Genomic DNA, 25,841 nt, shown 5'->3' on the forward strand with positions numbered 1-25,841 from the left:
AATCTTGCGGTTCCTCAACAGTCTGCGCATTTTTGCGCGTGTCCTTGCGGTATCACAACAGTTTTCGCATTTTTGCGCGTGTCCTTGCGGCGGGCCCCTCACACGGGGGAACCCCGGTTGGCGGACCGTCAGGTGGCAATCGTCCGTCCGGGAGCGGGGTCTCCTCTGATGCCTCGTGACTGTTGGCATCCCCAGAAGGGGTGGTCGGGCGTGAGCCCGTCAGTCTCGATGCACCTGGAGGTGGCACGGCCGGCAAGGCATTAGGTGAGCGCGGTGGGGACGGACCTAGTGAGTCGGTCGACCCCCCACACGTCTGGCCACGCATGTGTGAAGTGGGTTTGTGTGCCGCGACGAAAGGTTTCAACCGAGAGGGGTGCACGAACCATCGCCGCTTCCCCCAACGAATGCGCACGCACTGTGGTCGCAGGACCTCGACCACTTCCACAGGCCCCCGCCACGGTCGCGCCAGCTTTGGGGAGGTAGCCAGGGGTACTTGGGGACAGTGCAACCATGCCCTGTCCCCCGGTTTCCACTGTATGACATGCGCTCGACCCAACCTGAGGCGCTCGTTCGCCTTTTGACGGAGGTCCGAGTTTAACCTCGCAGCATCCCGTGCCTCTGTTAACTTAGCCAAATTAAATTTGACGTGGTCAGCCAATTTTGTTTTACCTTGCTGGTCGGGGATCTGCAGCTGGGCGCGAACAGGCGGGTCGGGTTCGCGACCGTACATAAGGTAAAAGGGGGAAAACCCCGTAGCCGCATGGGGTGCCATCCGATATGCCGCCAAGACCCCCTGAATATGCAGGTCCCAATCAGTCTGGGAATCTGAGACCTGCTGTGCCATCATTGACGAAATGGTGCGATGCAGGCGCTCGACCATTCCGTCAGTCTGTGGGTGATACGGGGAGGTCCGAATTTTCTTTGTGCCTAAGAGGTCACAGACTTGTTTAAGTAATTTGCTGGAAAAATTTTTACCCTGGTCGGTCAGCAGCCGTTCCGGGGCACCTTTGTCCAGGACGTATCCCTGAACAAAGGCGTCCACGATGGCTGCTGCCGACTGGTTGGCAAGGGGCCAGGCCATGGGCCAGCGCGTAAAATACTCGACACCCGTCAGCAAATACTTATTGCCCCTGGGGGTGGCGGGAAATGGGCCCAAGATGTCCAGTGCGACCAGCTCATTTATCCTGGACACCTTGATGGATTGTAACGGCGGGTTAGACTCCCGCGCCGGCGGTTTCCGCTGCGCACACCGCGGGCATGAACTCAGAAGATCCCCCACATCCTTTGTCATACCAGGCCAAAAAAAAATCTAGCTGTATTAGTGCGAGGGTCTTTAGAGTCCCCAGATGTAACAGGCGCTCATGCGCGGCCCACACCACTTTGCCTCGCAACTCCGAAGGGACGACCAGCCGATGTCGCTGTGATTTTGCGTCCCAGTGCATGAGCAGACCCTGTACCATTTCCCATGCACCCGAATCACCTTTCACCCGGCCAGCACCCCCGACGCGACGACGCCACCCGAGGAGGGAGGTGTCCTCCATTTGGAGGCGCCCCCACTCAGTGACGGGCAACCCCAACAGGGAATCCCTTCCCTGTTGTTCGATAGAATTATCAGCCAGTGGCTCGTCATCGTCGGTGGCTGCCAGGACCGGGACCGATGCGTCCCCTGAAGGTCTGCAACGTCCCGACCCCAGGAGGCATGCACATTCCGAGGCGGTTGGCATGCGTGACAGAGCGTCCGCGTTGGTATGGCGAACGCCCTTACGGTAAGTGGTCTCAAAATCAAAATCCTGGAGAACCTCCAACCATCGAGACAACTGTCCCGATGGTTGTTGAACTCGCAGGGCATACTGTAGTGCCGCATGATCTGTGCGGACGGTGAAATGCCGACCGTACAGATATGGGCGGTATTGTTGGATGAAAAAAACAATTGCCAACAGCTCTCTACGGGTAACACAATATCTCTGCTCCGCAGGAGACAACACCCGACTACCGTATGCGACCACCCGTTCAACGCCATCAACCACCTGGGAAAGCACACCCCCAATACCCGTGTTGCTCGCATCGGTGTCGAGCAAAAAGGGTTTCGAAAAATCAGGGTAGATCAAGGGAGGGGCTTTCACCAGGGCGTCCCGAAGGGAGCGGAACGCAGCCTCCTCCTCTTGACCCCAGTGGAAACGAACCCCTTTAGATGTTAGAGCGTGCAGGGGTTTTGCAATTGTTGCAAAATCAGCAACAAACCGTCGATAATACGACGCGAACCCAATAAAACTCCTGACCTCTCCCACTGTAGTGGGAGTCGGCCAGGAGCTGACACACTGCGTTTTGGCGGGATCGGTAGCAATACCCGAGCGTCCCACGATGTGCCCCAAATAACGCACCGAATCACGCAACAAATGGCATTTTTGGGGCTTAAATTTCAAATTAGCAGCCCGCATCTTTAGGAAAACTGCCCGCAACCTCTGGAGATGGTCATCAAAAGTTTTACTAAAGACGATAACGTCATCCAAATAAATGAGGCACGACTCCCATTGCAGTCCAGCCAAAACCAATTCCATCAACCGCTGGAAAGTTGCCGGCGCTGAGTGCAAGCCCATCGGCAACCTGTTGAATTGAAACAAGCCGTGCGGTGTACGAAAAGCAGTTTTAGGCTTAGACTCATCATCCAGAGGAAGCTGCCAGAATCCCGAAAGTAAATCGAGTGTGGAAAAGAATCGCGCTCCCGCCAAAGCGTCAAGCGATTCATCCATCCGAGGGAGCGGGTATGCGTCGGCAACCGAAATTTTATTAAGACGCCGGAAGTCAACGCAAAACCGCAACGAACCGTCCTGCTTTTTAACCAGGACGATCGGCGCTCCCCAAGGGCTGGTGGAGGGAGAAATGATGTCCGCGGCTAACATGTCATCAACAGCCGATTTGACATGTTCCTTTTCGGCGGGACTCAACCGAAACGGATTTTGGCGAATTGGCGCGCTGTCACCCGTGTCAATATGGTGACGCAGCAAGTGAGTGCAGCCCAAATCATATTTATCTCGACTAAAAACGTCGGAAAATTCTCGCAATAGCGTTTTAAGTTGTTGACGCTCTGAATTGGACAGGTCCGTCGATCCCGCACAAAGCGCCTCGAGCCACCCTTCATCGCTGTCCGAACGTGGTCGCGACGCAGGGACAGTGTTTACGGAATTTACGGCGGGCTCCTCACACGGCACCGGCGTTGCGTGAGCAAGCACGGTCCCCTGTGGGAGCACCACCGTCTGCGAGCCCACGTTTAGGACCGCGATGAAGGGTTCACTATCCCCTCTCACTATGGTCTGGGCCGGTAGTAAATCAGGTCCACTAACCCCGGCCCTAGACGGTCCCAACAGTACCCCTTGCGCCCCGACACCCTTAACGAGGGGCCGCCGAAGCTTCAAGGGCACCAACATTTGCGTTCCCGGAGGAACGCGTACCGTTCTCTCCACGAACGCCGGCACCGTCGCGAACGCCGTCCGAGTCGCAACTGGTGATGGCAGGAACGCCATGCGTCTGCCCGATGGAAGCTCTATGCACCCCTGGTCGATCAAAATTACAATCGGCATTTTGGCCAGGAAGTCCGTCCCCAGCAGGCACGGAACCGCCAGCGAGGACGAAACAAAAATCGGCCCAGACAATTTAATTTCCCCAATACAAATTTGGGCACGAATTTGTCCGATGATGCCAAGTGAGCCCCCGTTAGCCGCATAGAATGGTACGTTAACAGGCATCAAAGGACGGCTCCGGACAGGGAGAATATTGTAAATTAATTCCGAAATAATAGTCGCCGATGCCCCCGTATCGACCAGGATGCGCACTTCCACCCCGTCGATAAATCCTACAACGGCCGACGACCCCGACGATGCGGCAACCACACGATCGGCCAGCACGGACCACTGGCCGGGTTCGATATGGGTACCCGGAGTGGTGCGTGATGGTGCGATGGTGCGTGATACCGGCCCCCCTCTCGTCGCGGTGTTTGAGTGCGTGACGGGTGTGTGTGTGGGCCAAACGTGTGGGGTGCCGCGACTCGCCGGTTTTTGACGGTGGAGCTTGGGATGAGGCCCGTCGTCCCGGTGAGGTGTCGTCCCGCGCTGACGAGGAGAGCGGCACCCCGAGGCGACGTGGCCCCGGACGCCGCAGTTATAACACCGCGGGAGCAATGTCGGAGGTGACGAGTGGTCGGAACGGCCTGACCCGTCCTGGCCCGGCCGTGCACTCGTCGCCTGTTGCCGTCGGTGGTCGACGGCGTAGAGTTCCTCCGTCGGAAGGGTGGCTGCAGCCACCGCACGCCCCGCCGATGCCCTGCTGGCTTTGCGTCGAAGCGACAGGAGGTTTGCGTGGAGGAGCCGCGCCGCCTGGAGCGATGTCATTTCCGCGTCCTCCTGTGCGACGACAGCGATGTCTAGATCGTCGGCCAGGAGGAGTATCTTCTCCGTTACCATAGCGTCGATGCCGTCGTCATCCATCCGGGGGAAGGCCGACTTGGCCATCGCCAGGAGGCTCGTTCGGTACGCTAGGGGCGACTCCTTCTCTCCCCGCTTGCGGTCGTAGAACTCTTGTCTGCATTCCGCCGACGGTCCGTAGACCCCTCCCAGCAGCTGCAGCGCCATCGGTAACGTGGAGCGCCTTTCCTTGGGTGCCGATGTTAGGGCGGCCAGCGCGTCGCCGTCCAGGAGCGCCGGCAGGGCGCTGAGAGCTTCTTCGTCCGTCCATTTAGCCATCTCCTGGTGGGCGAGGAAGCGTCTTTGAAAGCCGCTCCAGTCGCCCTCTGCGCCCACGAATTCTTTAAGCGGGGGCAGCCTTTGGTGTAGCGCAGCGGCTGCCGTGGAGTCCCGCGGACTGCTGCCTCCCCGACTCGGCTGCGTCTCGGCGCGAATGGCAGATGGCATCGCCTGTCGCAGCTTTGATGACGCGCCCTCCTCCGTCGTTGATGCAGCAGCCCCAGCGCGGCCGATGTCGGACCCCAGGTTGAGGTTGGCCACGCCCCTAGCGGTCGCTGCGTCGATGGCGGGAATTTCAAAATTTAAATCTTCAGAAATGGCGGGAAGACGCTCCCCACGCCGGTTCCTCTCGCCCCGCGGTGGACCATCAGCCGCCAGCCGTGTGATGTCCCCCAGCGCAGCGGCAGCGGCGTAGAGCAGTTCCGCCAGCCTCTCATGAGCCAGCCTCAGGTCGTCTCCCCGCTGCTCCTCTTCATGGCGATGCTCCGGTAAGCCCGCATCCGGCCCCGGCTGCACGTCGTCTAGTAGAGCCATCTCGGGCTCGGCAATTTCGGCGGCGTCCTCCGCCCGCTGTTCCCTGGCTCGAGCTGTTTGGCGCGTGTCCATGTTCTTGGTACTTCTGACGCCAGATGAAGTGTTGTTGAAGACGCGTGGACAACGGGGTAAGGCACACGTATTTATTTATACAAAGGGCTTACAGTACTAGAGGGATGTATCGGCCCCCTCACCCGTACAACTGGGAATTCACCCCTAGCTAGCCTTCCTAGCTGAGTCCTCCGCTAACGGGCTAGGGGAGGCTGTCTGGCCCGACACTGGTTAGTCGGGCTACGGTACCCGGAATCCCAGAGGTCTGACTCTGGTTCCGGGACCACGCCACTGGCTCCAGCCTGCACTGCCCTTACAAGGGCGGCGTCCCAGGGGGAGTCCAGGGCCTATCTGGCTGGTCTTCTCTCTTCTCCTAACTACTCTAAGACTGAGCCCCGAGCTCTCTGGCTCAACCCTTTTTATACCCCGTTAGAGGATCGAAACCCCCCTCACGCCGTCCAGTACGGACGTCGTTGCGGGCACCACCCCGTGTGCTCACGGAGACCCCGCCCACTGTGTCTGTTTTCCATTAGCCCCTATGTAAACAGCCCTACACAAACAGACCCTCTGTAACAGCCCTACACATGTATGTATGCGGATGTACAGTACTCAGTCGGTTTACGAAGACTTGATGACCAGACACAAAAAAGTCTGCTTCTCCACATAAAACAAAATCCAGTCCATCGGCGTTTTGGACAAAGTGTTTCCGCAGCAGCGTTGTATTTAAGCAGGCAAACTCTGGGCTGGTTTTGACCTTCACGGGTCTCATCAGTGGGGTCAGGCTTCAGGCTTGCTGCCGTGTGGCCGCACACTATTGGCAAAAGCCATCGCGTTAAGCTATTGGCACAACGCGCAAACGTTGCGTCCCTGAACCGATATATGTAGCAAAAGCTAGTTTTTACACAAAGCTAACAAATCTGCTTTCCTGGCACAAAGCACCACTATTATTAGGGAGTAAAGATTGCGGTTACATTGTGCCGCTATTATTTATGTTATCGTATAACCCTCGTGAAGGTCTGCTGAGCAAAATATCCGCTGTCCTGTGTTCCTATCTCAAGGTGTATTGCTTCCAAACCCTCGCTTGCTCACTTGCTCTCATTCCATTATTGTTCGCAATTCCGGAGGGCCTTCAGAGCATTTGGAATAAATTGCTGCCCAACCCCCCCCCCCCCCAAAACAGATTGTTTTGCCAGAATAGTCATTACGGTGAGGGCAATCCACAAATCCCATACGTGAATTCGGAACGGGAATATATATTTTACAAAAATCCAGCTCATTTACTGCCTAACTGTCCGGATATTTCTAAGTTTAAAATTACGCGGAAAGCCAAGATTGCATTTTTTTTTATTTTCATTGAAGAGGTCGCGATGCTGTCCTGCTTTTTGCTTTTCCACCCCCGCCGTTGGTGAAAGGGCCCTCCACGAGAGAGTCTCTAGTGAGTTACTTGGCCTACTCTTTCACGCTGGCCAGGCGTCTTGAAGGAGCCGGGAGTTAACCACCCTTTACTCCACCGACACGGGGCCTGTCGATGGTCTAATTGCGGTGCATCTCTTTCGACTGCTGGACGGAAAGAGGCGAGAGGGGTAGGAATGAAGAAACTCGCCCCATTACTTAAACTGCCGCCCGCGAGGTCGAATCGAAACCAGAGACCTCTGGATTTTAAAAATATATATAACGATACAATATATGTGGCTGCGAACAGACACTCTCATTCACGACCTTCACCAGTGACCAGCTGTTTCATTGAAAACCCGCTATACTTTAAAAATGTAGATAAATAACATACTTTAAAGACTTAAGTACTCTCGGGCTCGGCCAGAGCACATTTGCACGGCCCGGGCCACGTGTGTTTCCGATCCAGCTGATTGAGTTTTCACAACTCCCAGTCATTAATTTACTTAATCTGGCATATTTATGACACCTACAGGAGTGCTCCGTGAAACCTGAATAGGTTAATGCACCCAGCGCAGGCGTGTGCGGTCGCGTGGGCGGGCTTTTCGCGAGCTGCTTGTCTGGCGGTGGCAGCAGTAGCAGCAGCAGTGGTGAAGTCTCTTTCAGAGCTGTGGCGAAATACACTAAATAATACAATAAAATGCAATAAATAGAATTTAAAAAAACGGAAATTCTGTGCACAATGCTGATAAAGCCAGTGTCTTTTGCACGTCAGCACAGCACTTGTCCTGCATGTATAAGCACCTTCCCCAGGGTGATTCGGCACATCTGCTAACGCAAAAGAAAAAAATTAAGCCATCATTACGGCAGGAAGTTGAGGAGTGGACCGTTTTAGACATCATTAAATATTTATCGCTCAATTGGTTTCTTCTTTTTTTTGTATCCTATTTGTTTTACTGCCAGCTTTTGCCATGAATTGTGCCATCGTAATGGCTTTGACAGGCACATTAACCAAAACAGTCTTGACGCTGACACTGCCGCCACTCTTCGAAATGACGGATTGAAAATTCAAAACCACTCATTCGTTGTTTTTCACACGTACTCGCTGCATTTATGAAATTACGGACATTATATTGATCTCATGATGCCGTGGTGTACTGGTGAACACGCACTCGACTTGCAATTCATAGGTCGTCGGTTCCATTCGATCTTTCACCGCGGCGGTTGAGGCAATAGCGTAAGCTTCTTATAAATGCTTCTGGCTGTCTCTGTGCAACCAGCCGCAGTATAAACGGGGCGCAACACAGTCAGTCGAATTGGCAGGTCGTCTGTGGTAGGAATAAATGGTGGGCACCCCCACCTCATCCACAATGTTTGGCCAGTGTGGAAGAGTAGGCCAACCAATGGCTGTAGCTAGTGGAGGCCCTTCTGCCAAGAGTGGCGTGAGCAGAAACTGGCAGGGCATCACCTCAATACTGATCTGATGCCATGGTGGCGAGATGTTAACTACTTCGCCTGGTATACAGGAGTTTGATTCTGACCCTGATGCATGATCTACCTGTGGTCGCGTGGATTTTTTCTCCGCATTTTTTGGTTTTCCCCTCCGCATTTAGAAACGTGCTTTTAGAGCATTTGGCTACTATGTATTTCCACGTGAAAAGCCACTTCATTGGCTATCATTTGTGACCAGGTCGCTTTAGAAAAAGAGCTATATAGCTCAGTGGGCCTTTCCTGGTAAAATAAAATAAAAACAGTTTTAGTTTTAATAGATCTCAAAATGCGACATTTGCAGCAACCGGCATCTCATAAATTGCACGTTGTGGGAGAGACGGCCAACATATCAAGCAATGTGACTCGGATTTTGTCTAAAGGGAGAACATTTCTGCTTAATGTATTGTACCTGGCCACCCCTTTTGGGAAGGCCCACACTGGCCAGAACGAGCAAATTGGCAACGTCTGAGATTCAAGTGGGGAAACTCTCTGCCCGTGGCTCATGGGAGGCAAGCATCCCGTGCACAGCACCACACGGCAGGGCTGTAACTCAGCGGCGCTAACCATCGAACGGGACCTCATTATAAAGCAGCTGATCGTGGCAAAATTGAACCGCGCCGTTTCCAAAGGCGTTCGATGAATAATAAATAACGACACCTCTACGGCCGCCCCCTCTTCCTCCACTTCGCCCAACACTAAGTGGGGTGGGGGGAAGGTGGCTGGGATATCAATTTTCAAGATACCGTACGAAACGATATCATACGTCAAGATGGGATCATGGTGCTTAAAAAAATAGCTATTTGCGCGTTGCCTTGCATTCGTGCGTTTGCCGCCGCAAAGCGGCGCCCATGTCTCCCCACGCAACAGTCAATATTCGCCCTGCACCGTGTCCATGCCGCAGCCTGAAAGTCAGGGGCCCGCAACCCATGGATTGAGAACGGCCGTTCTAGAGAGGCTCCTGAGAGCTCCCTCTTGAAGAAGGGGGCCCTTCTGCCAGCAGTGGCACGAGTAAGATATGAAAATGTATCTGGTTAAAATGGTTTTCTCTCTTCAGTTATTCTCAAACGTCTTTCTCACTTCTTCTTAACGTGGTTGTTGTTAACTATTATGAATACAAATTGTTATTGTTTTATTTCGGGGCCACATTTCATCGGGGCAAGCCGACCGCGATGCAATCAGCCAGTAAACAAACACCGAATCACGCGTCTGTGTCAGGCAGTGCCCTTTCCATCGCACTGTGGACAATCGATGCGTTTTTCAGGTGTCACCCAGAGCAGGGCTTTAACTCGCACCTCCGATTAGCACGGTTGGCTACGTATGGTGCGAAAGAAGTCCAACACGCGCACGTACACGCACAACGGTTGAACCACCCAAAATCAGAATCAGAAAATGTACTCATACTGGAGGAATCCGACGAGCTCTAAAGCTCTTTTTCACAGATGTCCGTTCGGGGCGGGTAAGAACGTTACAACAATCAATACAAAAACCCGACAGGAGCCCCAAAGAACATCAAAGGCGAACAAATCACCCAAAAAAACACACGAATAAAACCGCGCCGTCCCCATCCCACACAGGCAAAGCCCACCGAGGCATTAACTCATTTTTTGTTTCCGAAGCGACCGCCAAAACGCCACTGACGTTGACCCCACCGCCCACCGCCCCTTGCAGGCATGCAGAGCATCCTGCCGGCGTATCTGCGCGAGCGCTTCGTGCGTGCGGCGCTGGGCCACGTGCTGTGCGACGGGCAGGGCTGGTTCGAGTGCCGCGGCGCCGCCTGCTCGTGCCGCTGCCACGCCGCCTTCCCCGAGTGCAACTGCCCCGAGGCCGACGTGCGCGCCCTGCGAGACACCCTGCGACGCCTTCGCCAGAAGTGGTCGGCGGCCTACGAGGCGTTCGAGAACTCTGGTGGGTGCTGGGGGCGCGGCGGTGCGGGGGTATTGGGTGTGGGGTGTGGGGGGCGGGGTGTGGGGGTGTGGGGGTGTGGGCATGTGGGGCACGGTTTGTGGGGGTGTGGAGTGTGGGGTGTGGTATGTGTTGGTGTGGGGCTCGGGGTGTGGGCGTGTGGGGCTCGGGGTGTGGGGGTGTTGAGTGTGGGGTGTGGTATGTGTGGGTGTGGGGCTCGGGGTGTGGGCGTGTGGGGCTCGGGGTGTGGGGGTGTGGAGTGTGGGGTGTGGTATGTGTGGGTGTGGGGCTCGGGGTGTGGGGGTGTGTGGCACGGGGTGTGGGGGTGTGGAGTGTGGGGTGTGGTGTGTGTGGGTGTGGGGCACGGGGTGTGGGGGTGTGTGGCACGGGGTGTGGGGGTGTGGAGTGTGGGGTGTGGTGTGTGTGGGTGTGGGGCTCGGGGTGTGGGGGTGTGTGGCACGGGGTGTGGGGGTGTGGAGTGTGGAGTGTGGTGTGTGTGGGTGTGGGGCTCGGGGTGTGGGCGTGTGGGGCACGGGGTGTGGGGCACAGGGTGTGGGGGTGTGGGCATGTGGGGCACGGGGTGTGGGGGTGTGGAGCACGGGTTTGTGGGGGTGTGGGGCACGCACAGAGGTGTGGGGCACGGTGTGTGGGGCTCAGGGTGTGTGGCGTGTAGGGGTGTGGCGTGTGGGGGGGGGAAGGGCTCCTGGACATATGTGATAAAGAGCTTCGTAGGTCATCAGATTTCTAAAGGAGCATAAACCATCACGTGACAGCTTTTGGCTTGCCATCGAACAAAAATGGTCACCGCATCGAGTGCTTTCAGATGCGCTACTGCGGCCGTCTGGAACGCTCTTCCTTAGGAAGCCGTCGGATCTATGCCCTTTTAAATCTAGATTGAAAATTCATGTGTTTCGAACTGCTTTTTGTGTTTAGTTTGTGGTCCTTTCCCGCACCTCCGATTAGCACGGTTGGCTTCGTACGGTGCAAAAGAAGTTCAACATACATAGAGTCTCAATAAAGATTCAGAATCTGAGCATTCACGGCTCATTGCGGAGGCGATGTCTGTGATTATTTGTGCCTCGTGAGTAGTTGTCTCTTCGAGAGCAAACAATTACTGTGTTGCGCATTACAAGTGGACATCAGCTATTGCCACACGATGCAGAATTGCAGTTGAGTGGGAAGTCATTCATCCAGCAGTGCATGGATAATGGCTATTGATGACGACGCACATTAGAATACCGCAGTATTTTTGAGCCAAAACATCGTAAAATGTCGCCTGTACACTACCCATCGCACACACTTTATCCCTCCACTCTCTTGTGCCCCGCTCTGAATAAGCTTACTTAAAACATGTAGGCCTTATTTACATTCTGCCCGTAAAAAAAAAAAGACAGCATCACATCGTGACATCCGTGGTAAATTACCTTCGCGTCAATTCTCAGGACGCGACGACGGGCACTTACCGGCTACAGAATTGAATGCCAGCGGCGGGTGGCGTGAAATGACCTCACCGCCGACTACTTTGAGCGCCTAGTGAGCGTTGACCATGTCCCAAGCGCAGCCAGGTCAAACCGACGCACAAACCGATCGCGAGAAATTGCGGCATTGTCACTCTACCAGGCTCTCATCAGCTCCGAGGAGCCCTCGGAGCAAACGGGTGAAATTGGCAGCCGGATCCTGCCACACCATCTTGTGTGCCCGCGGTGAATTGGATCTCAAAAATAAAAAGGGACACCTTGTTCATCTGTCGCTCATTGAGCGGTGCCAATTGAATGTACAGTATTGCGTCTGAAATGTATTTTCTTTTTCAAGGGTGAAATTAAGCTTTTTTTTTGCGGGAGAGCAGTTTCTATCCTAGCTATTGAACTGCTTGCCCGCTTTCGGCCGCCGCAACGTTTACCCCGTTGTCTGTTTCATAATTTCACCAAAAAAAAAGGGAGAACGGTGCTAAGTCCCCGCTGGGTTCAATAAACTTTCACGGAAAGGGCCAGAACTAAGAATTCTCACGGGATCCCAATGGAACTAAGAACTATTGGCAATTTGATAAAATGACCGACAAAAAAAAACATCTGCCGATCCCCGTGGCCACCCTGGGAGATTTCAGCAAATGAAGTGGGCAAAGCAGCAGCAATTTCATTTTACTGCATATTGGCGATGTGATGGCTGTAGCGTTTGGTATGTTGGGTGCGATGCTGTGCAGGGCTCACGGCAGCAGTTCCGTTTGAATTGCACGCAACGCAGCTGAAGGAATAATTTTGAAAATGTATGGACGCGCTTTATGGTATCGCATTGTATTTCTAAGGTGAGGCTAAGCCTTCATTAGAAGTTTTACCCATCGCTTAGGGATGCCAGTATATATTTAACAAAAATATGTAAATTTCAACTTAAATCTTTCGTGACTGCAGGGATTCATCATCTTGGTTCTTTCGGTAAAGTCACGTAGAAGGGAAATAATAAAATAATAAAAATGTGAGAATTATTTGATTTTATTATGTTTTATTTTTATTATTTTATTAGTTCCCTTCTACGTGACTTTACCGAAAGAACCAAGAAAAATATGTAATGTATGGGAAAGGTACAGCACCTCAATTGCTTGTTTGGGCCACTGGGATAAGGGCCTCCACTAAAGGGAGCTTTGGAGGAACCCTCTCGAGGACTTTTTCATGCTTGTCAGACATCTTGGAAGAGGTGAGAGCATCCACACATTAGCCCACCGAACGTGACACGACCAATCGACTAACTGTGGTGAACACATTTGTAACCAAATGCGTGGTTGAAGGTTTCACATAATTATTATTGCAATTCAATGGTTTTAAGCTTATATTGAAGAATGATCATGTATTACTGGCCCCTTGTTTTAAAAAATGTGCCTTTAAAGAAATAACTTTTTGACTTGATTGATAGATGTTTCAACTGTCGTGCCAGGAGATTGATTCGAACCAGCGACCTGTGGATTGCAAGTCCAGTGCTCTGACCGTTACACCATGGGAGCATCTATTAACACAATAAATACATTACTGTATTTAAGACAAAGATCCCCGGTATAACCTTTAAAATACTGTTGGGGCAAGTGCTGTTAGCGAGCACCTATGAAGGCCGGCACGGCACACGAGGGGGTGGATGGCCAGCACCACACCCACCTTTGTCTCCCCAGTGGCGATGTTTATACATCGCACCAGATACTCAGTTGAGGCTGAGTTTGACCTAGGGGAGGCCCAAGATCGGTTCAGATAATCGTCACTGGTGTTGGCCGTGAGCAAGAATCGAACTCAGGTCGTCCGTCGGGTTCGTAGCGCAGCGCTCCAACCGCTACACCACCACTCCCCTTATTACAGTATATATATACACACATACATATTTTACTTAAAATCCATTGAATGAAAGTGGTGTCTAATGCTCAAAAGAGCATTGGGCACAGTGCAAAAGAATTGTCTTTTGACAAAAAAAAAAACCTTTACACTATGAGACCTCCTTTACCAGTGGCAAAATATAGTAATAGGTTTTTACCCTTCCAACTGGCACAAAAACTGACACCTTTATACATATCATTATCATTTTTTAGTTGTTTCTTTTTTTTTGCTTGAATTTTGACTGCTTGTGTTGTGGTTATTGTAAACATGACCCCTGGTATAAAGGTGTCCGTTTTTGTACCAGTTGGAAGGGTAAAAACCTATTACCAGAAAAAAACCTCTCCAATGTTAACGTTCCACAAAGCGACACAAGTTTTCATGACCCTTGAAGAGATGATAGGCCGGGCCAAAACCTCCGACGCGAGATTTTAACTGGCAACCCTCGGAATGAAGAGTCTGGAGCATGAGCCAATGGCAGCGCCACCCGCACGGCCAATATAAGAGGCGATTAAACTCGTAATGAGAAATGCAATGAGGTGCAGTGGCGGTTGGAGTTGGTGAAAACGGAGCCGTTGACATTCGTGGCAGTGAAATGTCTGAGTCATCACAGGCCCCGCCTGCCTAGAGGGCCGTTGGCCACAATTCTTTGGCGGAACCCTGAACGGCAAGTAAATGCAATATCGAGATCAAGATACGAGTAGAAAAAAAAAATGCACATTTGGCGTGGGTTCTTCTTCTTCTTCAATATTGAATGATTAGCATCTCCAAGTGATTCATCGCCAAGATCGTTATGCACGGTTAAAAAAAGAATTGATACATTGACCAAAAAAAACATATTGAGTGAAAATATAAAGCCGTTGGATATGCAAGAGATGAGACGCACATTTTTTATGCGGACCATTTTTTTTTATCAGTGCCAAATAAACAACCGCTGTGATAAGAGCCAGTAGATATTGATATTTTTCATTTTTTATTTCAAACACCAATACAGCTTCCTCATATATATATGGGACAGAAAGCGAGATATCCCTGTGTAAATCTCTTTGAGCAAATATATTACCCGAGTTTGACATACAGCCTCTATCTCAAAGGCCCAGTTGTCCATATTGTTGCCTCGTTCCATTCTTCTCTCAATAAATAAATGATTTGTATTCTGATCATTTGTATTCAATAAACTGTGCCGGCGTGGAGCAGTGGCACGGTGGTTAGCACGCTGCACCGTGAACCTGACGACCTGAAATGCAATTCCTGATCGTGGCTAAAATCAGTGTCTCGCGATATTTGAACCATTACTGGGTTCACCAACTTCACCAACTCGCACTGACCAGCAATGGTGAAGTATGATCAGATATCCCTACAACTGACACAGCATGTGGAAGCATTCGTCCAATAGTGCATTGACCAAGGGCTGCACATTCATTCACTATGCATTTTGGTTTGTAAACTTAATATGACTATGTATTACTTCAAATGTGTTTCTTCATTTTGCTTATAAGTTAACGTTTGTCAGTAATCTTACAAACCCCTTCGTTTGAACAGTTATGATAACGGTAAATTGTGAAACTAAACAAAAAATTGTATTTTTCCAGGTAAGGCCTACTGAGCTATATAGCTCTTTTTCAGTAGTGACATGGCCACAAACTCACACGAAGTGGTTTATCATTTGGACATTTATAGCAACCAAATATTCCAAACGCATGTTTCTAAATATGGAGAGAAAATCTGGAGGACCCAGAAAAAAAAATCCACATGATCACAGGAAGAACATGCAAACTCCAAATATACAGGATTGGGATTGAATCCTTGACCTCCTGTATAACCAGCCCTTCAATTGCTTCCTCATGCCACTGCTGGCAGAAGGAAGTTCGAGAGAGCCCCTTCAGAGGGTAATTGGCCTACTTGTCCACACAAGCCAGACGTCACATGCGACCTGCTGCCCGACTGTCCGGGTTGAACCCATTTACGCTGCTGGGTAGACTGGGTGGAAGGGCTTCAATAACCTTTGACCTGTTTCAGCTGCCACGCCGGGAGGTAGAATCGATGTCCTCTGGAAAGAGTTAATTGTGTTGCCCCGTTTCACGAGACTTATGGGAAACCAAGGCCTCGGCGATTATTTGGTCGTACGGTTGGTTCCCTTGTTCCTGGCAATAATGCAACGTTTGTAACAGTAATGTTAGCTCAAGAATCGCGTTTTCTAAAACGGCCAAGTAAAACCAAAAAAATACACGTTTTATTTTGTTGCATATTTACCATGATGTCAAAATTCATTCCATCGCGATCTTGCGGCGCGCGAGCATGCACGCTCGCACCGAGTGTTACCGTTATTCATTCTATTTATTTTTTTCCCATGTAGAACAATTCAGATGATTAATCAACGCCCTGAGACGAGAAAGAGTGGGCGGCAATGAAAGCAAATTGCATTTGCGGAAAGTGCCGCACTTGTGACTTATCCTTTCCCACTGACGCTTCGATGTTTGCCTTGCAGAGCGCCACCGCCGCGGAATATCAATGGCATTATCACGCATGGCCATTCAGCGCCTGGTCGGTCATTCAATCTTCGAGACTGTGCAGCTTTAAATGAAATTAACTCGGGCACATTTTCCGAGCCCGTCTTTCCCCTCCGTTCTTTGGAGGGGTCAAGATGCCGTTAGGAAATTGGTAGTGTCCAATAACTCACCAACGTGTCCGCGTATCCCCGCGATGCCCGTGGAAATTGCCCAGGTGTCTCGTTGCTAATAAATGTAATAATGTCTCTGAGTGGCCCGAGTTGCAGGAGTTACACGCCGGCGCCAAATCATGCGGCGGCTGCGGCGGCGGGCAGATTGGCGAGGAGTCTCAGGAACCGATGGGCGGGGTTGTGGGTGGCGGGGAAATAAGATTTAATTTTCCATGCTTCCGAAGGCGCCTTTAGATCCTCTGAGCCTGGCACCCACACTTTAATGGCCTCTGTGGTCTACCGCAAGAAGAATTTCCTCTCGAGTAACGCCTGCCATAATTTGCCATAGCGGGCGAGCGAAACATTTGGTTAATGTGTCACTTCCCCTTTTAAAAATAATTAAGGCGAATAATGAATAGCAGTCCCGTGATTGAGGGGTCTCCGGCTCCAGGAGAGAGTACTTAGTGGCATTTGATGAGCCCTGCTGCCAGTGCAAGGAACGTGCACCACTGCGAGCCGTCTAAGTAACAGTGAACGGAGATGAGCGAACCATCGCAGTTTTGCCACATCCTCAAATTCACTTGCCGAGTCTGCGCGTCAGCCTTTGAAACGGCCTGCTAAATATTTACGTGCCCAGAATTACATTGAAGACTGATGGCAGTGGTAATTGAGTTTTTTTATCTGCCCCCCCCCCCCTTCTCATACAGGGGACTTTTACTGACCTCCGCCAAATAGTAACCTTATTCAAATGGCACGTACGGCTCCCTCAAAATGTTCTCTTCAGTTTGGCTTGAGTGTCAGAAGAGAAATGAGCCCATCACTCAGCGGTGTCTTCAATTAACGACACGCGCCAAGATGTGTGACTTTCGGATCCCCCGAATCATATTAAGCCCCCATCAACCTCTCTGTCTGCCATTACCACGTTATTGCCGCATTTTGTGCTTCGCCGGGTGATGCCGTCGGGTGATGGTTAAGCGCGCCGGAGTTGGAAATCCCGAGGACACCGGATTGATTCGATCTCTCAGCGTGGCAACAAAAACGATGGTGCACGTTTGTTAAAATCCAAGCCTTCTAAATCGGTGCGCCACAGTTTAGTCGATCGGCGGTTCGCGTGCGGTGGGGTAAAGTGTGGCCCCCGGCCCCTCTCACCTCTCTCAAGTTTGTCTGCAGCTGCAGTTGGTGGAGGAGTAGGCAAAATACACTCCAGGGGGGCGGGGGAGGTCTCTCTTGAGTTGCCGTGAGTAGGGGCTCTTATAACAGTCGTGGTGGTGTGAGCACGCTATTGGAAGCTTGCAACCTGTGCTTTTACCCGATGCTAATCAATATTGATTTTATTTTGAAATGCATTGCATTGTTTGTTGCATTTTTTGTACCGTTTGTTGTTGTAACTTTCTGGCCCGCCCCTCCTGGGTGTCTCATCTGATTCTGAAAGATTTCTGAATGACGGATGCTCTTTCAAAAATATAAACGAGACCTCTTATAACGGCCACTCCCTGGCATCGCGCGCCGTGATTTACACATTGTTTTCACAGGAACGCCCCAATTAAACAACATTTCTAGTAATTGGACAGAATCCATCAACGCGTAACTTAATTGTAATTAAAACCTAATCAAAGCCTCTTTCCACCACTCCCTCCCCCCCTCCCCTCCCTCCCTCCCCTCCATCCCCTCCCTCCCCTCCCTCCCTTGCTGTCTCGCAGAGGAGTTCCGGGCGTTTGTGCGCCGCCTGCCTTCGGGCCGCTTCCTCTCGCGCTCCGAGCTCTACCAACTATGGGCGTCGGAGCGGGACCTGCAGCTGCAGTACGGCCGCGTCCGCGTCTATGCGGCAGGCGTCCGCGCCAGGGCGGAGCGCACGGCGCGACGGATTTACTCGCTGAGCCGCACCTGCGACAGCAACCCCACCGTGCAGATGCCGGCCGAGAGGTCGGTGTCGGTTAACATTTCTGCCCGGGAACTCGCTCGACATTTCGCTGCCCCATGCTCTGAGCTTTCTTCCTCCGAGTCGGTTCCCCGAGAAGCTTCCGGCACGTGGAGCGAAACGTCGGACAACGTGTCAAACGACACACAGTACTACAGGCTGCAAACGCGATCGGACGGCTATGGTCATTGTCGACTTTTTTTTAAAGTGGTAATTATTTTATCGATCCTGGAGAGAATGATGGTCTCGTGAGTCGAACTCCGACCGGAATTTGACCTCGGAATCTTACGTTTGCGAACTTAGCTTTTTTTTTCTGCCAGACAAACTGCGTAACGGGGATCAAATTATAGGCTGCATTATATCACACTGGCGGGGCGCGATCATTATTTGTGAAAAACAGGTGGACAGGAAAATCCAGTGCAGAAAATCCTTTGAGGTCAAACAGAGTCAAAGAATGTTTCCTGTTCAAGTGAGCACTGCAACAATGCTCATCTCCTATATACAGCTCTGAGCAAGTACTGGAAATTCCACATTGCTATGGTGGTGTAGAGTCTATACTTAGGGACAACCACTGTTGGATACCACGGAAAATTATATTTATTTTATCGACCATTGAGGGATGATGGGCTAAGTCAACCCCCACCAACCAGGATTTGAACTCCCAACCTTCCAGATAATAAAACAATAATGTGCTCTTAGCCTGAATAATTCTAAATTGGTTTTAAGTGTGTGATGTACTGAGAAGGCAATGTTAGGACTAACTAAACGGCATGCTAAATTGTATTCACTACTGTAATTAACCTGAATGGTAATACCAAATTGTATGCTCATTGTTATATTTCCAAGAACATTAGTTAATCACGTTGTTACAGAGCCAATGTGTATTTTTATTTCGAATAATTTATATTTTCAGTGCGAGAGAGCACCTGTTTCTTTTTTCCTTCGTCGGGAGCCTTGGCGTCTTTTAGAAAATGGCGAGCAATCTTAAATGAATGAAACTAAAGATACACAAGCATGTCAATAAAATCAGAGCCACACCTCTCATTTGATTGACATGAACTCTATTTGCGCCAACATTATCACCGGTTGCTCACAGCTCGGGAGCAGAGGACCAAGGTAACGTCACCGATCATGTGATGTCATAACACGCACGTACACTGTGTGCACCACATTGGCGAGATGTTAACTACCTCGCCTGGTATACAGGAGGTCGTGGGTTCGATCCCAACCCAGACGCCTGTTGTATATTTGGAGTTTGCGTGTCTCTCTCTCTCTCATCATCATCACGGTGGCTAGGAGATGTTAACTACCTTGCCTGGTATACAGGAGGTCGTGGGTTCGATCCTGATCCTGACGCCTGCTGTATGTTTCGAGTTTTCATGTCCTCCCCGTGGTTGCGTGGTTTTTTTCTCCACATTTAGATTCAACATAGCGCTTAGAGTGTTTGACTGCTATAAATTCCCACGTGATAAGCAACTTTGATTTGTGGCCAGGTCGCTTCTGAAAAAGAGCTGTGCTTAGCTCAGCGGGCCTCACCTGGTGAAATAAAAACGGTTTGGTGTTTTATGTACGCACATCGAACTTACTTCGTACCGTACGTAGCCAACCGTGCTACTCGGAGGCGCGGGTGAAAGGACCCGTTTAGCAGCTTCACACCTGAGACACCACATCGAGGCATTCAACTCTCACCCGCCCCTTACGCTGCCTGGCAGGCCGCTGTCCGTGTGGCTGGAGCGAGTCCAATCTCTCCTCTACTGCTCGGGCCACGGAGCCAGCGGCGGCACCAGCGGCGGCTCCGGTGGCGGCTCCGGCAGCTCCGGCGGAAGTGGCGGCCGTTTCTCCGAGGAGTCCGGCGTGTGCGTGTGTCCCGCCGGCTCGCCGGGCCCTGCCGTGTGCCAGCGTCCGCTTCCGTGCCGGACGGGGCCCGGCACTCGCTGCACGTCGTGCGACCGCGGCAACGCGACGCGGTGCGGCGGGTGCGGCGCCGGCTACACGCTGGCGCCCGACGGGACGTGTAGGCCTCAGGCGGCGCGGCCGGACGAGACGGAGCTGTTCATCGACTTCGAGTCGGACCTCGACCTGCAGGTGTGACGGCGGCGCGTTCGTGGACACGAATCACAGTTTTTGTGTACGCGCGCGTAATGTTTACGTTGTGAACTTTTTTCTTCTTCTACCTACCAGGTTAGGCCCCACTGAACTGTGTAGCTCTTTTTCAGAAGCGGCCTGACTGGCGATCACAAATGATAGCTCAACGAAGGGGCTTTTAATCGCGTGGAAATGTGTCGCGGCCGTTTTACTCTAAACGCATGTTGATTCTAAATGTGGAGGGCAAAAACCGTAGAGACCCCGAGATACCTTCACACGACCACCACGGGGATCGAACCCACGACTCTCCTGCATATGAGACCAGGGAAATAACGCCTCGGCACTGAGGCACCCCAACATCGATAGCTGTTTAATGCACGTGTCAGCCATCGAAGAGAGTACAACAAGGGTGCATTGCAACACATCTAGCGGATACCGTAGCCTCGAGCCCAGGATATCGGCGGCTCCGCTTGATCTCCCTTCCGCGGACGTTATCCCCCTAACCGCCTACATTGCTCGTGCATCCTTAGCCGCAGCCACGTCTGTAGCGCTTCCAACAAGTGCTCCCCCCACCAACGTCCTATTCAGTGTGAACGCACCTGTCCACAGCTGACGTGTGTCGGGTTTGATTAGGAGCGTCCCACCCCACCAACAGCGGGGGTGGGGGGGGGGTTGCGTTCATTAGCAGGTGCTTGGTCGATCGTTGTTGTTGTTGTTGTTTCTTTCACCCCCCCCCCCAAATAATCCGGACGATGAACCAGTGTTCACGGGCAGATTAGGGGCAACGTAGGATCTGTGTAAATGTCATTTGCCGCGCAGATGGTTGAAGGGATGCGGCTGGGATTCTGCAGCCCGAGGGCAAAATGCCGAGCGCCATCTGCACAACGCAGCTCGTTCCACGCCCACGCTTGTGTGTGTGTGTCTGTGTGTGTGTGTGTCTGTGTGTGTCTGTGTCTGTGTGTCTGTATGTGTTTGTGTGTGTCTGTGTGTGTGTGTGAGTGTGTGTGTGTGTTTTTAACCCTTCCAGAGACGTCTGTCCAGTTCACCGTTGAATATCGGAACGCGCAAGCGGCCCGGCGTTAGGTTTATTGGGAGAGGCATAGCGCCGCTGTTTTTAAAGACATTGTCCTCAACGCAGAGATAATGTAGCGATACGACCTCCGCTCTACGATAGCTGGCGGCCAAACCGCGGCACACGCCCTCCCACATGGCCTCGTGGGAGCCTCGGTACCGACAAAGTTATTTAATTGTAGTTTTTTTTGTTCTCCCGGTGTAACACGTTGGCTTTTCCTCCCGGTTTTAGCTTTAACGGTGGACGCGTACGTCATCGGTGTTGACGTACGTGTCCATCATCGGAACGGAATCGGAAGAGAAACTGACATACATACGTCAGAATCAGAATCTGACGTATGTACGTCAGTTTCTGTCGACGTGGGCTCAATCCGAGGAGGTGCTTTGCCAGGCGCGCGCGGATTGGCGCTAGGCAACAGCAAACCGAGCAGTCGTTCTTAAGAGTGCCCAATAGCTCAAGGGAGTCCCGGATTTATGAATGGAAAGAAATAGGGGCGAGCGGAAAATCAGCTGCAGTGTAATTATTATCGAGATTTAGAAAAATGAATAAATAACATTCAAAGGATAATCCCTCCTGATCCCTATTTTTCTGTATCTCGCATCATCTGTATTAGTCTCTTGACCACGTATCTGTCAATTTCACTGCACGTATGCCTCGCCTGCTATCTCTCTTATTCTGTCTTCTCGCTATGTCCCTTTTGCTTGTCAAGATCTCTTCTCTCACGAGGAGTTTATATGTCGAAATGTGGTGGAGTGGGGGGGGGGGGGTCCCTCAAAGAGCCAGCAACACCACCATCACACTTCTTGCGCATTTTACATCTCCCCGCAAACAAGCGTTGGTCATCAACATACTTCTCTGGCCTTAAGTCTGTGGAAGGGAACCCCACACCCCCCCAAGGGAATTCCACCCCCCCCCCAAGGGAATCCCACACCCTCCCCCCCAAGGAACGCCACCCCCGCACCCCCACAGTCTCAATGCGTCACGCACATCAATGGGATGATGGCGACTCAATTTGACAAAATGGTTGCATCAGATTTCGATTTGAAGCTTTCGTGACTGCAGGGATTCATCTTCTTGGTCCTTTCGGTACAGTCACGTAGAAGGGAAATAATAAAATAATAAAAATAAAACATAATAAAATAATTCTCACGACGTTTCAGCCACAACGCTGTCTCCCCGACAGACCTGGTCTTCACCTGAGGACGGCTGCTTGCGTTGTGGCCGAAACGTCGTGAGAATTATTTTATTATGTTTTATTTTTATTATTTTATTATTTCCCTTCTACGTGACTTTACCGAAAGAACCAAGAAGATGGTTGCATCAGAATAAGAGGCCTGACGCCTGAAGGTGGTGTAGTCATCAAACGGCCCCGCTGTGAACGTGCGACAAAGAATGGTGAACGCATGGATGGGATTTGTGTTGAAGCTGCTCAACTCAAGTCTTCACGCCTTGTGTATGCACGTGCATATATGTGTGTGTGTGTCACTCCAATGAGCCCAACCGATCATTTTTCCCCCGAGGCAAACGCGTCTCTTGATAGGAAAGGGGTGCTTCCCTTTTAATGGCTCTCATATGACAGTCGAGGGTATAATCAGTTACATTTGGTATGCCCTTCTTTCCTAAGTACGGTAATCTCGTTATGATTATTGTAAGGCAGTGAGTCAAAACAGAATTAATGGAAAAATATGTTGCAGCAAAATCAATGTTTGATCTCGTGCAATCGTGGGTCATTGCTTAAGAGTGGAATACAATCCCATTACGTTACTGCCTCTTGTACTTTATACAATTTGATGAATTGACACGATTTTGGATAAATGTTTCAATTAGCAAATTGTTATTTTTTTTTGTCTCAATGGTACCGACTCGCATGTGGAATCTGTGTATTGTTCCATCTCATTTATTGTATTACCCTGAGTTAACATCTCGGTGGTGAGATGTTAACTCCCTCGCCTGGTATACAGGAGGTCGTGGGTTCGATCCCGACCCTGACGCCTGTGTGTTTGGAGTTTGCACGTTCTCCCCGTGGTCATGTGGATTTTTCTGCGGCTCCTCGGGTTTTTCCCTCCACATTTAGAGACATCCGTTTAGAGTATGTGGCTGCTATAGATGTCCACGTGGTAAGACACTTCGTTGAGCTATCATTTGTGGCCAGGTCGCTTCTGAAAAAGAGCTATATAGCTCAGTGGCCCTTATCCGGTCATATAAAAAAACAATAGCTTCAATGTTGGTATAACATTTGAATTCACAGCAAATCGTCTTTTCTTAGACATGCATTTTGACGTTTGAATCACGAGCATAATTTTTTTCTTTTTAATTGATTATTTCATGATTCTCTATCTGTCGTACACAAGGGGTATGCATTTGTTAATATCCTTGGTCGGCATTGACAGGGCCCCCATTGCCACGAGGGTGCTGGGACCTTAACCAGTAGCACCCTCTCGGACGCTGCAAGTATGCAGGGTGGGGGTCCCGTTCTCCGCCGAGTCTCGCAAGGAGCAAGTGGCATAGCGCCGTTGTTTTTAAAGGCATCGTTTACTCGCCGCAGAGAACTACCTGAACGGGTGGCTGGTGGGTAACGTCGGGCATCCGTGTAGCCCATAGGTCAGAGCAGAAATTGGTGCCATTGAAGTTGGCAAAAACAACTTTAGTCGTACTGATGTACGTATAAGGCTAACTAGCTTTACTACCCGGCTTCGCCCGAAACTTGGATTCTTGTCTTGGATTTGAATACACGGCCTACGCGGAGGGTGGGGGGGGGATGCGTGACGTTAGCAGGCACACTGCGTGACGCTGCCGCATGCGGGTGACATCACAGATGTGACGTCACCGCTCACTTGCCGTGCAAAATAATCATTATTGCGCCCCCGCCCCCCCCCCCCCCCAAAAAATACAAAAGTCTATTTTTAGACTTTCTGCATTGTGTACAGTCTGAAAGCTACTCACATGACAAATTTCAAGTTTGTTGCATGTTGGGAAGTATGCTAAACATTTCGAACAGACACACATATTCACAAATTTCCCTTTCATATAGATAGATAACAGTTAATTACTTGCTGGGCCCGCTCGTTTTAAATGCGTTCGCATAATTCACCGTCATTGGACACATAGGGCAATTGGGACCACGAAGGTTATGCTACCTCAGGTGGTACCGAAAAGTGAAATATCTGACCTGAGCTCGTAGACTAGGGAAGCCAATATGTTCATAGATAAAAAAAAAACTTTTTTTTACGTAATTTTATTTTCGCTTTGGAACGTAGCTTTCGGACAAAACCCCCCACCCCTCAAACCCACCGCATCCCACTAATAATGAATCCACAGTCGCCTCCGGGACCGGGGACACGTTGACCTAAATTTAAATAGCAGGCACTGGCGCATCGTGCGGGTAATTAATCACACTCGAGTTCTCAAATTCCTGGGGACTGTCGGGGGGGTGTTGGGGGGGGGGTGAGCCCCTCCAACCGTATACAGCATCCCCAAGGCGGAGGTTGCAATATGGTTGTCACTTTTTTTTTGGTTTGGTCCAACCACTCACCCAGACGCCCACACCTTGCCGTCCAACCCAGCGGTACAACCAGGTAGATTGCGGCGGGACGGTGGCGCTTGCTGGTTTTAAAGCGTGTGCCGCTCTCCCCATGAATGGCCTGCGTGGAAGAGTCGGTCAATGAGCCCCTCCGCCCCCCCTCCTCCTCTTTAATTCTCACACTTCGCCTCTCCTCCTCCTTCGATTCCGCTGGCTTCTCGTTGACTGCACCGCTATCTTGAAGCTTCCGTGACTGCAAGGATTCACACTCTTAGTTTTTTCGGTGAAGTCACGTAGGTAAAAAATGAAAAAAAAAATAATAAAAATAAAAGGATAAAAATCACGACGTTTCGGAGGCAACACAAGCTTCCGTCTTCAGGTGAAACCATACAGATATTTTGCTGTGATGGTTATGTTGCCTCCGAAACGTCGTGATTTTTATCCTTTTTTTATAAATTTTAATTTCATTTTTTACCTACGTGACTTCACCGAAAAAACTAAGAGTATGCACCGTTGTCATTGCAAATGCCTGACACTCGTCTTTAGATCTCCTACAAAGCCCTGCCCCAACTCATCATCTCACCTCTCTCATCTCCTTCCATGTCCCCACCTCTCGTCCTCTTCGTTCTCAATCTTCTCTCTCTGTCCCTCCGTCTCCCTGTGCTCAATCCCATTTATGGTCCTTCATCTCTCCTCGCAGCCCAGTGGTTGAAATTCTACATTGCTATGGTGTGGATGGAACCACCCATAGGACGACCACTGTTGACTTCCCTGCCTAGCGGTACTCATTTTTTGACCCCGGCAGAATGATGGGATGAGTCAACCCCCAAATAGGATTTGAACTTGCAACCTACTGATTTCGAACCGCTCTGCCTCCCACCGACCCATCAGGCTTGTCGTATTATTGCCACAGTAATAATCACAATGATGCTTCCACTGGTAAAACAATTGTTCCACAGGTTCCATACATCAATATTAATCAACTCAATCGAGATTTGAAGTTTTCGTGACTGCAGTTGTTTCGTGCTTTACCGAATTAACCAAAGATTATTAATGAACTCGTTTTTGACGGGCAAGTCAAGTGCAACTTTATAATGCTGTGAAGTTTATGTAAATCAGCTATTAGTGTAATTT

General features: G+C 50.8%; 1 protein-coding gene across 1 annotated transcript in view; it reads left to right on the forward strand.

The window, feature by feature from the left end:
• Positions 1-25,841, forward strand: part of LOC133354621 (BMP/retinoic acid-inducible neural-specific protein 1-like) — a 115,574-nt gene that overhangs the window by 81,244 nt on the left and 8,489 nt on the right. The window contains exons 6-8 of the mRNA XM_061571619.1: positions 9,873-10,109; positions 17,813-18,035; positions 19,743-20,115. Coding sequence (XP_061427603.1) covers positions 9,873-10,109; positions 17,813-18,035; positions 19,743-20,115 — 833 coding nt within the window. The remainder of the gene's footprint in view (positions 1-9,872; positions 10,110-17,812; positions 18,036-19,742; positions 20,116-25,841) is intronic.

This window comes from Lethenteron reissneri, chromosome 48 (genome assembly GCF_015708825.2).
Source record: "Lethenteron reissneri isolate LAM-NWPU_2019-01 chromosome 48, ASM1570882v1, whole genome shotgun sequence".
NCBI classification, from domain to species: Eukaryota; Metazoa; Chordata; class Hyperoartia; order Petromyzontiformes; family Petromyzontidae; genus Lethenteron; species Lethenteron reissneri.